This window comes from Sus scrofa, chromosome 4 (genome assembly GCF_054392235.1).
Source record: "Sus scrofa isolate SSC_HxYL_T2T_F1_AM1 chromosome 4, Sscrofa_HxYL_maternal_Yorkshire_Landrace_v2.0, whole genome shotgun sequence".
NCBI classification, from domain to species: Eukaryota; Metazoa; Chordata; class Mammalia; order Artiodactyla; family Suidae; genus Sus; species Sus scrofa.
Window position 1 is genome coordinate 94,215,139 of NC_139386.1, and position 13,803 is coordinate 94,228,941.

General features: G+C 48.7%; 1 protein-coding gene across 1 annotated transcript; it reads left to right on the forward strand.

Moving 5' to 3' along the window:
* The first annotated feature begins 1,541 nt into the window (after positions 1 to 1,541).
* On the forward strand, positions 1,542 to 13,001 carry LOC146404029 (intelectin-2-like). The gene is made up of 8 exons (XM_085022606.1): positions 1,542 to 1,651; positions 2,616 to 2,682; positions 4,443 to 4,553; positions 5,897 to 6,144; positions 6,747 to 6,905; positions 7,307 to 7,427; positions 8,755 to 8,858; positions 12,740 to 13,001. The coding sequence occupies exons 1-8, from the start codon at positions 1,616 to 1,618 to the stop codon at positions 12,890 to 12,892; spliced, it is 999 nt and encodes a 332-aa protein (XP_084878732.1). The 5' UTR covers positions 1,542 to 1,615; the 3' UTR covers positions 12,893 to 13,001.
* The last annotated feature ends 802 nt before the right edge of the window (positions 13,002 to 13,803 follow it).

The following is a 13,803-nucleotide window of genomic DNA, read 5'->3' on the forward strand; positions in this document are numbered from 1 at the left end:
GTTAGCATATGTAGACCCTCTCCTGGGGATTATGGGCTTCAATGGGGATAGGCATTCTCCTCTAATGGGAGGGGATGAAGGCCAGACAAAGTTCAGCTAAAACTGTAGAACTCCTGGGCTGGTGAACCCTGGAAAAGTACCAGTTGCATTAAAACAAGTTCATGGAGTTCCCATTATGGCTCAGTGGTTAACGAATCTGACCAAGAACCACGAGGTTGCGGGTTTGATCCCTGGCCTCGCTCAGTGGGTTAAGGATCTGGTGTTGCCGTGAGCTGTGGTGTACGTTGCAGACGGGGCTTAGATCCCACATTGCTGTGGTGTGGTGTAGGCCAGCGGCTACAGCTCCGATTAGACCCTTAGCCTGGGAACCTCCGCATGCCTCGGATGCGGCCCTAGAAAAGACAGAGAGACAAAAAAAAGAAAATAAAAAAGTTCATGATGTGAAGTTGGTAAGTGTACTGTGGTTACATATGAGAATATCACTACTGGGAAAATACACAGTCATCTAGAGGAAAGGGCCTTCATATTTATGACCTTATATTTTTCAGAAAAAAAATTTGTATGTGTTTGTGTACGCATATAGAGAAATGGCATACATGATACACGGGGTAAAATACTATCAGTAGGTGAGTCTTGGTCAAAGCTATATAATATATTTATTTTTGCAATGTTGGGTAAGTGTTCTATTATTATTTTTTCTTCCCATTTATGGCTGCATCTGTGGCATATGGAAGTTCCTGGGTTAGGGGTCAAATTGGAGCTGCAGCTGGGGCCTATGCCACAGTCACAGCCACACCAGATTTGAGCTGCATCTGCGACCTATGCCACAGCTTGTGGTAGTGCCCTATCCTTCACCCACTGGGTGAAGCCAGGGATGGAACCCACATCCCTACAGAGACAATGCAGGGTTCTTAACCCCCTGAGTCAAAAGAGGAATTCCCTATTCAATCATTTCTTTCTTCCTTTTTTTTTTTTTTTGGTTTTAAGTAGAATTGCAATGATATTTATTTATTTATTTACTTACTTATTTTGCTTTTTAGGGCTGCACCTGCGGCATATGGAGGTTCTCAGGCTAGGGGTCCAATCAGAGCTACAGCTGCCGGCCTACGCCACAGCCACAGGAGCGCGGGATGTGAGTCGGGTCTTCGACTCCACCACAGCTCACAGCCACACCAGATCCTTAACCCACCGATCGAGGCCAGGGATTGAGCCTGCAACTTCACGGTTCCTAGTGGGATTGGTGCTATGCTGTGTGTGCCCTGAGCAGGGTTCCCCCCTCCTCAGATGGTGGCTGTCACTTGTGTGACCAAGAGCACTGCTCCCTGGTTCTCCAGCCAGTCACACATTTCTTCTTGTTGCCAGAGGCTGATGACCTGGGACTTTCAAGGGCAGGAGGCCCAAGGGCAGGGCCTGCAGCCTGCAGTGGGCAGGGCTGGGCAGGGCCTGCATGCTTGCTCTCCCCATAAAAGCTCAACACTTGCCCCCCATCAGGACTCTACTGCAGACAGTAGCTCTGAGCCTCCACCTGGCAGAGAGTTCTCAGCTCCTGGCATCTGTGAGGAAGGAAAGGAGGGAGCTCTCTGTGCTGTGAGGAAGGTGTTTCTGAGTCTGAGAGATGGTCTGCGTGTGGGGAGGCAAGATGCCAGCTCAGGTCTGGTCTTGGTCTCAGGGATGGGGAGGGATTTAAGGAGAAAGGAGCCCATGGCCAGTGAAGTATTTGTAGGGCTGGATAGGGGTGGGGGCTATTCGAGGAGGTTCCCCAACGGCTAGAAGCCCATACCTTTCCATTTGAGGTTTTCTTAGTGTAAGGTGAGTGCGGAGAAAAAGAGTGTGTTCAGGCAAAGAGAAGAAAATTTATTAGAGGGAAAAGGAGAGGGTGACTGACCCTTGAGAAGAGCCAGCGCCCCGCCCCCCACCCTTCTCTCGGGGCCTTCTTAATCTCCCAGGATGGGAAATTGGATTCCCTGAAGCGTGGGGAGTTTAGTTTATCTTTCGCCTGCAGCTGGACTCTGGTGGTCACACAGTCATGGGAAGTCAGAGGTGTCTCACGGTAGGGTGGTCTCATAATCCTTTTTTTTTTTTCCTTTTTTGGTCTTTTTTGCTATTTCTTGGGTTGCTCCCTCGGCATATGGAGGTTCCCAGGCTAGGGATCAAATCGGAGCTGTAGCCTCCGGCCTATGCCAGAGCCACAGCAACGTGGGATCCGAGCTGCGTCTGCAACCTATACCACAGCTTCCGGCAACACCAGATCGTCAACCCACTGAGCAAGGGCAGGGACCGAACCCGCAACCTCATGGTTCCTAGTCGGATTTGTTAACCACTGCGCCACGACGGGAACTCCTGGTCTCATAATCTTGAGAAAGCTGGAGGTGTGTGGTGTCCCACAGTGAAAGGGGGGAAAGAGTCTCGTAGTCTTGGAAGAGGAGGCACCAGTGGCGAAAACAGGATGTCCCCTGAGCAAGGTGGTCAGTCTCATGGGTCAGCATAAAGAGCCATTTTAACAATGAGCCCCCATGTAGCCCCTAACACTTACTCAGAAAGTTCAGGGAGAAAGGATGGGAGGAAAAGAAAGGATGGTCCAGCCAGTAACCTTAGGCATCTCTTTTTCCCCTTAGAGGAGTTTTGGGGCCCGATTCTGCCTCCTGCTGTTCCTCTCTGTGGCCACCAGAGGGCAGAGTGCAGGTAAGTCTCTGAGGAGCAGCAATTTCTTCAGCTGCCCTGAGGTGTGCAGTGGAGCAGAGGGACTAGAGCTGGGCTGCAGGCTGAAGTCCTAACACAGAGGGGAAGTCATGGAGATGCACAGAGGCCAACCTTGCAGCCAACCTGATGTGTCCTGGGTGCTGATTGCTGGCTTCTCCGTGGGTCTGGTCTGAAGAAGGTAGGGTGTTAGTTAAGCCACACCCTGGGGCTCCACTCTGTGCGTTAGGTTGGCTGGCAGGCTCAGGGGAGCCATGGTAAAGTCTGTTCCGTTGTTGCTACTCCTTCTCCTATGGCCTTGGCCTGGGGATTCCCTGAAGGAGCTGGTGGTCAGGGCTGTATGACAGAGGAGGCTCAGGGGCGGCATGGTAAAGACTGCCCCCTTCTGGGTGAGCTAGGGGAGGAGAGAGAGAAATTAGGAGTTTGGAATTAATATGCACATGCTACTGTATATAAAATAGTCAAACAACAGGGACCTTCTGTGTAGCACAGGGAACTATACTCAAAATCGTGTAAAAACTTATAATTGAAAAGAATCTGAAAAAGAATATCTATATGTATATCTCCAAATTACTTGGCTATACTCTAGAGACTAACACAATATTATTAATTAACTATATTTTATTTTTTTCTAAAAAAGACTGTTCCCGGAGTTCCCGTCATGGCGCAGTGGTTAAGGAATCCGACTAGGGACCATGAGGTTGCGGGTTCGATCCCTGGCCTCGCTCAGTGGGTTAAGGATCTGGTGTTGCCGTGAGCTGTGGTGTAGGTTGCCGACGTGCCTCGGATCCCGCGTTGCTGTGGCTCTGGTGTAGGCCGGTGGCTACAGCTCCGATTTGATCCCTAGCCTGGGAACCTCCATATGTCACGGGAGCAGCCCTAGAAAAGGCAAAAAGACAAAATAAATAAACAAATAAATAAATATTAAAAAAATAAAAAAGGCAGTTCCCTTCTAGATACTCCTACTCCTATGGCTCTGGCCTAGAGATCCTAGAGGGGGCTGGGTGGTGAGGGCTGTGTCCAGGGAACAACCTTGACTGATCCCCATTCTCACAATTCCACCCCTCAGAATAGGCACAGTGACTTTTTTTTGGCCTCATCCTCCTCATGTGGAGGTTCCTGGGCCAGGGGTTGAACATATGCAACGGTAGTGACATTGCTGGATCCTTAACCCGCTGTGCAACAAGGGAAGTCCATAGTTTTCATTTCTAAATTTTACTTATTTTTATTTTTAAACTTCTCTCCTAGCCCCTCAGAATTTGTTACAATTTTCTGTGTTCTCTTATTTATTTATTTTGCTTTTTAGGGCCACACCTGCGGCATATGGAGGTTCCCAGGCTAGGGGTCTAATCGGAGCTGTAGCCACTGGCCTACACCACAGCCACAGCAACGAGGGTTCCGAGCCGTGTCTGCAACCTACACCACAGCTCACGGCAACACCAGAACCTTAACCCACTGAGCGAGGCCAGGGATCGAACCTGCAACCTCATGGTTGCTAGTCAGATTCATTTCCACTGTGCCACTACGGGAACTCCCCAGTTTTCGTTTTAGTTGAGCAGAAGAATTTGAGTGTTGCGTCTGTACTAGATGTGTGCCAGCTGGTCTTAGCAGAGAGGACCCTGACCTCTGGGGCCTCACAGCACAGTGATGAGCAAATGAAGTGGGCAGAGGCTGGGAGCCCATGACCAGGAAGGGTGGTTCGGTGGCATCAGACTCTTAATGAGAATTATCTTCACATCCTCTAGCAGCGACCCAGTCTGTGGAATGGTTCCCGGAGAACGAATCGTGTGCCCCTTTTCTGTCTTTCCTGCCTCGGAGCTGCAAGGAAATCAAAGAAAGTTGCCATAGAGCAGGTGGTGAGTAATAAACTAGTCCAGCACATCCCCTTTTGATCTTTTTATTTTTTTAATTTTTTTTAATCTAGAGGAGATTCCAGTCATGGAGATCAAGAGGAATGTGCCCGAACTGCGTGTCTTCTCTGAGTCCAGCTTCCAGCCAAGGAGCTGTCCAGTGGGAATACTGAGGCTTTTGGGGCCCCCCTGCCTCTGGCACAGCAGACATGATTTTCTGAACACAGGGAGAATGCAGTGATCCTGGTGACTCTTAGGCTGGTGGGCAGAGCTGTGATGAGTCTAAGCTATTTCCCTCTTTTTCAGCTAAAGTGTTAGCCTGCCACAGTTTCATAGATGCTGGCAGAAAAGACGAGCCTCCTGAGGTGGAGACAGAGAATGTGTTATTCACAGCCACAGCAGTAGTCAGAGTATCAGCTTTTCCCTGTGCTGTCTCCCCGATCCCAGTCCCAACAGGGTGATGTGAGTAGGGCCAGGAGACATCTGAAGATGCAGTGGGTTTGCCAAGCAGGCTGACAGATGGGGCTGGAAAAGATTGGGCAAGCCTTTTTATTTTCGTTTTCATTTTATTTATTTTTTTCGTTTTTGGCCGGCCCACTGCACATGGGTCCAGGAGAGGATCTCTGGGCTTAGGGAACCTGAATGTTATCTAACAGGCAGTGACCATGCCTGCCGTTTACTCTGACTTGTAGAGGCCACATCCTGATGTGGTTGGGTGCTGATTTCTGGCCTCTCCTGGCCAGAGAAGGAGGCGCTGTTCAGAGGGAGTTACCATCTCTGTCTTCTAGGATGTTTGCTCTATAAAGGCTTTGAAAAGATAGCAGGGAGCAAAGGCAGGCATGTCCCTGCTCATAGATGATGTGAAGCGAATTGTCTTCCAGCAAATGGATTGTGTGGAGCCTTCTGAATCCATTCTTTTCTTTCTTGCTTGCTTTCTTTTTCTTTTCTTTTCTTTTTAGCTTTATAGGGCCTTTCTTTCTTTTCTTTTTTTTTCTATTTTTGGCTTTTTCGGGCCACACCTGTGGCATAAGGAGGTTCCCAGGCTAGGGGTTGGATTGGAGCTGTAGCTGCCAGCCTACACCACAGCCACAGCAACGCCAGTTCCGAGTTGTAGTTGTAATTGTAGTCTGTGACCTATACCACAGCTCATGGCAATGTCGGATCCTTAACCCACTGAGTGAGGCCATGGATGGAACCCGCAACCTCATGGTTCCTAGTCAGATTCATTTCTGCTGTGCCACGATGGGAACTCCTGAATGCATTCTTCATCCCGAGGGTCTTTCTGGGTGGGGTCTTGAGAAGAACCCTGTGGTCTCAGACAGGGGCCTGTGGGCTGGTTCCCTCTGCAGATGGCCTGTATTTCCTCCGCACTGAGAATGGTGTCGTCTACCAGACCTTCTGTGACATGACGTCTGGGGGTGGTGGCTGGACCCTGGTGGCCAGTGTGCACGAGAATCTCATGGCTGGGAAATGCACGTTGGGTGACCGCTGGTCTAGTCAGCAGGGCAGCAGGGCCGACTACCCCGAGGGAGATGGCAACTGGGCCAATTACAACACCTTTGGGTCTGCAGAGGCGGCCACCAGCGATGACTACAAGGTTGGTGGCCCTGACCACCCAGCTAGGAAAGGGTAGTTGCTGAGTGTGGCTGGCTCCAGGGTGTGGAAGGGAGGGTGGAGGGTGGGGGTGTGGCGGTAGGGCTGGGGAGGGAGAAAGAGAGGATTCCATGTCTTTTTTTTTTTTTTTGTCTTTTGTCTTTTGTCTTTTGTCTTTTCTAGGGCCGCACCCGCATAGAGAGGTTCTCAGGTTAGGGGTCTAATCAGAGCTGTAGCCACCAGCCTATGCCACAGCCACAGCAGTGCGGGATCTGAGCCACATCTGCAACCTACAGCACAGCTCGAGGCAATGCCAGATCCTTAACCCACTGAGCGAGGCCAGGGATCGAACCTGCAACCTCAGATTCATTAACCACCAAGCCACAATGGGAACTCCAGGAGTCCATGTCTTGAATCACAACCTCCTCCCAAGCAGTCTGCTGGGTGGTGGCGCACTGCCACCTACTGGAAGGGGGTTGTCTGAGTGCTGCTGGCCACCTGTGCGCCTGGAGCCCAGACCTCTCAACTCAGCAGAGGGCTGAGTGTGGGGTCTGCTGCTGGTTGGGCTTCATGGGCTGGTCAGGCTCATTGCATGTCACTCTCTAGAACCCTGGCTACTATGACATCCAAGCCCGGGACCTGGGCATCTGGCATGTGCCCAACCGGTCTCCCCTGCAGCAGTGGAGGAACAGCTCCTTGCTGAGGTACCGCACCAATACTGGATTCTTCCAGAGCCTGGGACATAATCTGTTTGGACTCTACCAGGTATATGGGGCCACTGGCTGTGGGTGGGGGGTTCTTCCTTTGGTGAATGGAGAGCCAGGTCTTGGGGTAAGGAGTCCGTCTGCTCTGGGTCCCTTTTCACTAGCAGGTGCCTGTGTTTGGCTTTCTCCTACCTGTGGGTCACTGTGATACCTGGGCTGCCTCTTTCAGAGGGATAATGGGCCAGGCAGGGGGAGAGCCCTGTGGGAGAAGGAATGGGGGCAGCGAGGGAGGAGGACAAGGGGCTGGAGGCTGGTGAGGGACCTGGCTGTGGAGAGAAGGGAATCCCTGTTATCCAGGCGGATTTCTACATAACAAGAGAACTGAGGGCGCTAAACCCCCGACTTCCCCATGTGGCAGCCTCTCTACTGGCCTCACACAGCCTCTGTTTTGGGTCCTTGCAGAAATACCCAGTGAAATACGGAATAGGGAAATGTTGGACTGACAATGGCCCAGCCATTCCTGTTGTCTATGACTATGGCGATGCTCAGAAAACTGCGTCTTATTACTCTCCCATTGGACAAAGTGAGTGTCTGCTTCCCAAGCCCAGCCATCAGTCCTTTCCCGCACTCTTGGAGCAAGTGTAAATACCAACAATTAATACTTGCTAGCACTTATCGAGCATGTTCAAGGTGCCAAATTCTTACAGAGGAACTTTTTCTTTTTCTTTTTTTCTCTTTAGGGCCGTACCTGCAGCATATGGAGGTTCCAGGCTACGGGTCAAACTGGAGCTGTAGCTGCCAGCCTACACCATAACCACAGCAATGCAGGATCTGAGCCGAGTCTGAGACCTATACCACAGCTCAGGGCAACGCCGGATCGTTAACCCACTGAGTGAGGCCAGGGATAGAACCTGCAACCTCATGGTTCCTAGTCAGATTTGTTTCCGCTCTGCCATGACGGGAACTCCTATAGAGGAACTTGCCATGGTTCAGTGACATTTAATTATCATGAGAAAACTATGATGTTAGAATTCCTACCTTCTCCATTTTACAGGCTCTAAACTCAGGCTTCTTAACCAATACCCTGTAAGACCTCTTGTAATAGTTAAGGCAAATTTAGGCTAATGTTGACAGGTGAGAACATTCGAAAGTGGTGAGGAAAATTCACTTTAGTTATGAAGGATACCTATTATTATTCGTATTTTTTTTCGGGGGGTGCCGCTTCTGCCACATATGGAGATTCCAGGGGTGGGGGTCTAATCGGAGCTACAGTTGCTGGCCTGCACCACAGCCACAGCAGCGCAGGATCCAAGCCGCATCTGTGACCTATGCAACAGCTCCCGGCAACACCGGATAGTTAACCCACTGAGCAAGGCCAGGGATTGAACCCACAACCTCATGGTTCCTAGTTGGATTCATTTCTGCTGTACTACTCGGGAACTCCCGGATACCTATGATTTTTAAAAAGGCGTATTTTTCAGCAAAATAAAGCCACAGAACTTAAGTCTTTAGCGGGAGGATAAGAAAGCAAGGAATGGTAGGTGGGAACATAAAAGCTCATGGTAACTGGATGCAAAGTGTGCCAGCAGGAGCGGATGGCCCATCCCATCATTGTTTATTCCTGCTGGACCTCGGGCACTGTGCTTGCTGATCTTTCAGTGGAGTCTAAGTTCTCCGAAAGCCTTAGGCAGACAAGTGACCTCTTGTGAGCCCCAGCCTTGGTCTTCTTGCCCCCAAAGAGGAGAATTTCTCTTCCATGTAAGCTCAGGGCCAGGATGTAGCAGCCACTGTCCGCAGAGGTGCTGGGCTCCCTGCCCTGTTGGTTTAGGGCATCCTGAACTAGTCAAAGGGAAGCTGGTTCTAGCTCCTCCTTTGAATCCTTGGCTCTTTCTCTGCCTCTTCTTTTCCAGCGGAATTTGTGGCAGGATTTGTCCAGTTCAGGGTGTTTAATAACGAGAGAGCAGCCAACGCCCTGTGTGCTGGGATGAGAGTCACTGGCTGCAACACTGAACATGTGAGTTTGGGAAGACCCATGATTTGTGCATTTGTGTGTGTGTGTTCACCTGCAGGGGGTGTGTTGATGTGTTTCTCCGTGGCTTGCCTTTTTACTCTTTTTTTTTTTTTTTGTCACTTGTTTTTTGCCTTTTCTAGGGCCACACCTGCGGCATATGGAGGTTCCCAGGCTAGGGGTCTAATTGGAGCTGTAGCTGCCAGCCTTTGCCAGAGCCACAGCTACACCAGATCCGAGTCACGTCTGTGACCTACAGCACAGCTCACCGCAACACCGGATCCTTAACCTACTGAGCAAGGCCAGAGATCGAACCCGAAACTTCATGGTTCCTAGTCGGACTCGTTAGCCACTGAGCCACGATGGGAACTACGTCTTTTGACTCTTTCGATGGTACTTTGTAGACCCAATTTTTCAATTGTTATCATTCTTTTAAAAACTGAGATATGATTGACATGTATCAGTGTATGAGTTCCGGGGTGTAACATAATGATTCTATGTATTTATAAATCGTGACATGATCAGCATAGTAGAGCCAGTCACCATCCACCACCACACATTGCCACAAATAATGTTTTCTTGTGACAAGAATTTTGAAGATCTACTCTCTTAGTAACTTTTATCACATACAATACAGTATTCTTTTTTTTTTTTTTGTCTTTTTTGTTGTTGTTGTTGTTGTTGCTATTTCTTGGGCCGCTCCCGCGGCATATGGAGGTTCCCAGGCTAGGGGTTGAATCGGAGCTGTAGCCACCGGCCTACGCCAGAGCCACAGCAACGCGGGATTCGGGCCATTTCTGCAACCTACACCACAGCTCACGGCAACGCCAGATCGTTAACCCACTGAGCAAGGGCAGGGACCGAACCCGCGACCTCATGGTTCCTAGTCGGATTCGTTAACCACTGCTCCACAACGGGAACTCCAATACAGTATTCTTAATTATAGTCACCGTTTCATCCCCAGGCCTTGTTTTATTTATTTTTATTTTATTTTATTTTATTTTATTTGCTTTTTAGGGTGGCACCTGTGGCCTATGGAGGTTCCCAGGCTGGGAGTCGAATCGGAGCTATAGCTGCTGGCATATGCCACAGCCACAGCCACAGCAATGCGGGATTCGGGCCATTTCTGCAACCTACACCACAGCTCACAGCTAGGCAGGATCCTTAACCCACTGAGCGAGGCCAGGGATCAAACCCACCACCTCATGGTTCCTAGTCAGATTTGTTTCTGCTGTGCCACAACGGGAACTCCCCCAGGACTCATTTTGTTTTGTTTTGTTTTGTTTTGTTTTGTTTTATTTTATTTTGTATGAGAGAAGGGTTTTTTTTTTCCCCTCAGGTCTATATTTATTTATTTTTTCTGCTGTACAGCATGGGGACCACTTTACACATACACGTATTCATACTTTTTCCTCCCATTGTTGTGTTGTGACGTAAGTATCTAGACATAGTTCTCAGTGCTACACAGCAGGGGATCTCACTGTAAATCCATTCCAAGAGCAATAGTTTGCATCCATTAACCCCAAGCTCCTGAAGCCTCCCACTCCCTCCCTGTCTCCCCACCGGGCAGCCACAAGTCTATTCTCCAAGTCTATTATTTTCTTTTCTGTGGAAACGTTCATTTGTGCTGTATATTAGATTCCAGTTATAAGTGATATCATATGGTATTTGTCTTTCTCTTTCTGACTTATTTCACTCAGTATGAGAGTCTCTAGTTCCATCCATGGTGCTGCAAATGGTGTTGTGTCGTTCTTTTTTAATGGCTGAGTAGTATTCCATTGTGTCTATATATACCACATCTTCCTAATCCAATCGTCTGTCGATGGACATTTGGGTTGTTTCCATGTTTTGGCTATTGTGAATAGTTCTGCAATGAACATGCGGGTACATGTGTCTTTTTTAAGGAAAGTTTTGTCCTAATATATGCCCAAGAGTGGGATTGCTGGGTCATATGGTAGTTCTATGTATAGATTTCTAAGGTAGCTCCATACTGTTCTCCATAGTGGCTGTACCAGCTTACATTCCCACCAACGGTGCAGGAGGGTTCCCTTTTCTCCACAGCCCCTCAAGCACTTGCCATTTGTGGATTTATTAATGATGGCCATTCTGACTGGTGTGAGGTGGTATCTCATGGTAGTTTTGATTTGCATTTCTCTTATAATCAGCGATGTTGAGCATTTTTTCACGTGTTTGCTGGCCATCTGTGTATCTTCCTTGGAGAACAGTCTGTTCAGGTCTTTTGCCCATTTTTCCATTGGGCGGTTGGCTTTTTTGCTGTTGAGTTGTATAAGTTGCTTGTATATCCTAGAGATTAAGCCCTTGTCCATTGCATCATTTGAAACTATTTTCTCCCATTCTGTAAGTTGTCTTTTTGTTTTCTTTTTGGTTTCCTTTGCTGTGCAAAAGCTTGTCGGTTTGATTGGGTGCCATTGGTTTATTTTTGCTCTTATTTCTGTTGCCTTGGGAGACTGACCTGAGGAAATATTCATGAGGTTAATGTCAGAGAATGTTTTTCCTGTGTTCTCTTCCAGGAGTTTGATGGTGTCTTGTCTTATATTTCAGTCTTTCGGCCATTTTGAGATTATTTTTGTGCATGGCGTGAGGGTGTGTTCTAGTTTCATTGTTTTGCATGCAGCTGTCCAGCAATGCTTGCTGAATAGACTTTCTTCTTCCCATTTTATTCTCCTGCCTCCTTTGCAAAGATTAATTGACCATAGGTGTCAGGGTTTATTTCTGGGTTCACAATTCTGTTCCACTTGTCTGTCTCTGTCTGTCTGTCTTGATACCAGTACCATACTGTTAGGAGTTATTTTATAACTGAAAGTTTTTATCTTGTGAGCACTGGACATGATTATTGCCAGTGAAGTCCAATATCTATATCCTCACATATGATTAGTACTCGAATGCTTGGTTTACAAAATATTTCTACATGTTGAGGTCATGAACGTATTCTCCAACATCCTTCTTCTTCTTCTTCTTTTGTTTTAGGGTTGCACCCTTGGAGGTTCTCAGGCTAGGGGCTGAATCAGAGCTGTAGCTGCTGGCCTACACCACAGCCACAGCAATGCTGGAGCCAAGCCACATCTGTGACCTATACCACAGCTCGGATACCCAACCCACCGAGTGAGGCCAGGGATCGTACCTGCGTCCTCATGGATGCCAGCCAGACTTGTTTCCGCTGAGCCATGATGGGAACTCCAAGCCAGCATCTTCTTGATAAGGTTGGATGAGCAAGGGTGGATACACAGGCAATGGAGTCTACAGTTCTTGAGGCGCTAACGAATATGGGGCATGGAAAGTGAGGGAGACTGAAGAGACTTCAGGTTTTCGTTTTGGGTGACTTAGTTCTATCCATGATGGTGGAAGGCAGCTATGCTCACCACTATACCCCCAACGCTGTGGTATCCATTAGGATGGGTGACAAGAAGAGGACTAAGTTCAGGGGCAGCAAGAGAGAGAATTCATTGGGTTTTGCTCAATGGCGTTTTAGATCTAGAGCCATCTAGGTGGAGATCTCCAGGTGGCTTTGGATATGGGTTTTCAAGCAGAGACTGAAGAGGAGACTGACGCCATATGATCATGCTGGTATGTCATGGGAGGTGAGGAGCCATAATCGGGAGAGTGAGGTGTGGACAGAGCCGTGAAGAAGAGCAGCTGGGGGACTGATTGAGCCAAAGAGGGGCTGAGGGGACGGAGAAGAACTATAAAGAAGGTAGAAAGGATTTCAGGAAAGAGCATGACCTCAGCGTCCACTGGAGGGAGAAGTTTTACCTGGGGTTGGGGCAAAGCCAATTAGGACCACAACCACAGATACCTGCAATTGTCCCATTAAGTCTCAGTGGTGTCCCCAGCACACCCCTCTCTATGTCTCTTCTCTCTGCTCCCAGCACTGCATTGGTGGAGGAGGATTCTTCCCAGAGGGCAATCCTGCGCAGTGTGGGGATTTCTCCGCCTTTGACTGGAACGGATATGGAACACACACTGCTTCCAGCTCCAGCCGGGAGATAACTGAGGCTGCTGTGCTCCTGTTCTACCGCTGAGAGCTGGGTGGTGGGAGACGTGGAGCCCAGTCCTAACCCCAGGTTCTCAGAGATGGAAACACAGAATGCTAACAAGGAGGAGAGGAGAATAAATCTTGATGCTTTCCCATTCTGTGTTTTTGAGTTCTTTGTACAAAGTGACTGAGACCCGGAAGGATCTTTTCAAAATAATGTCTCTTGTTCTGTGGATTTCCTCTTTAGACCCCCTGGGTTTGGAGCGTCAAGTCTCAGGTCCCAGCATACATGTTTTCCCCTTCTTTCTAGGGAACTCCTGAGTGAGACTGAAGACCAGAGGAAAATCTTGTGAATTTTCCTACCATGCAGTTCTTGGTTAATCCAATAAACATCATGAAGAAGAAAAGATGATGATGATTGAGATTCAGCAGGAAAAAAAGAAATGGCAGGGTCACAACTGCCCGCTCCCTTTTTTCCCCTGCCTTTGATACTCAGAACCATGTTCCTAAAATGATTCGAGTGGCGGTTCCAATGTGCGTGGTTGGGGATGGTTCTCAGAGCACCAAGAAATTCATAGACCACCAGCTGCGTGTCCTGCAACTCAGCTAAACTTTGACCCACAGATGCCAGGAAACAGTTTCAGGTCCCAGTGTGAAAGCCTGTGTCCTACAAGACTGTCCCTCGAGTCTCCCACTTCAGGTGCCAGTTACGGAGTCCAGATTGTCACCTGCACTTCTGACTGAGTGGCCATAGATTGGGGATGCCAAAGATTCCTCATTGGGTTCAGTTAATTTGCAGGAGTGGCTCATAGAATGCAAAGAAATGTTTTACTTTGCAGATGATAAGCTCATTATAAAAGAGCATAATTCAGGAAGAGCCAGCTTGGAGGGAGGGAGGGAGGCCAGGGGCACAGTAGGGGGAAAGGGCACAGAGCTTCCTTGGCCTTTCTGAGCCTG

Coding starts and splice junctions, on each gene's coding strand:
- LOC146404029 (XM_085022606.1), top strand. CDS start 1,616: ATGGTCTGCGTGTGGGGAGGCAAGATGCCAGCTCAG. Junction 6,906..7,306: donor ATCTGTTTGGACTCTACCAG/GTATATGGGGCC, acceptor GGGTCCTTGCAG/AAATACCCAGTGAAATACGG. Junction 7,428..8,754: donor TTACTCTCCCATTGGACAAA/GTGAGTGTCTGC, acceptor CTTCTTTTCCAG/CGGAATTTGTGGCAGGATTT.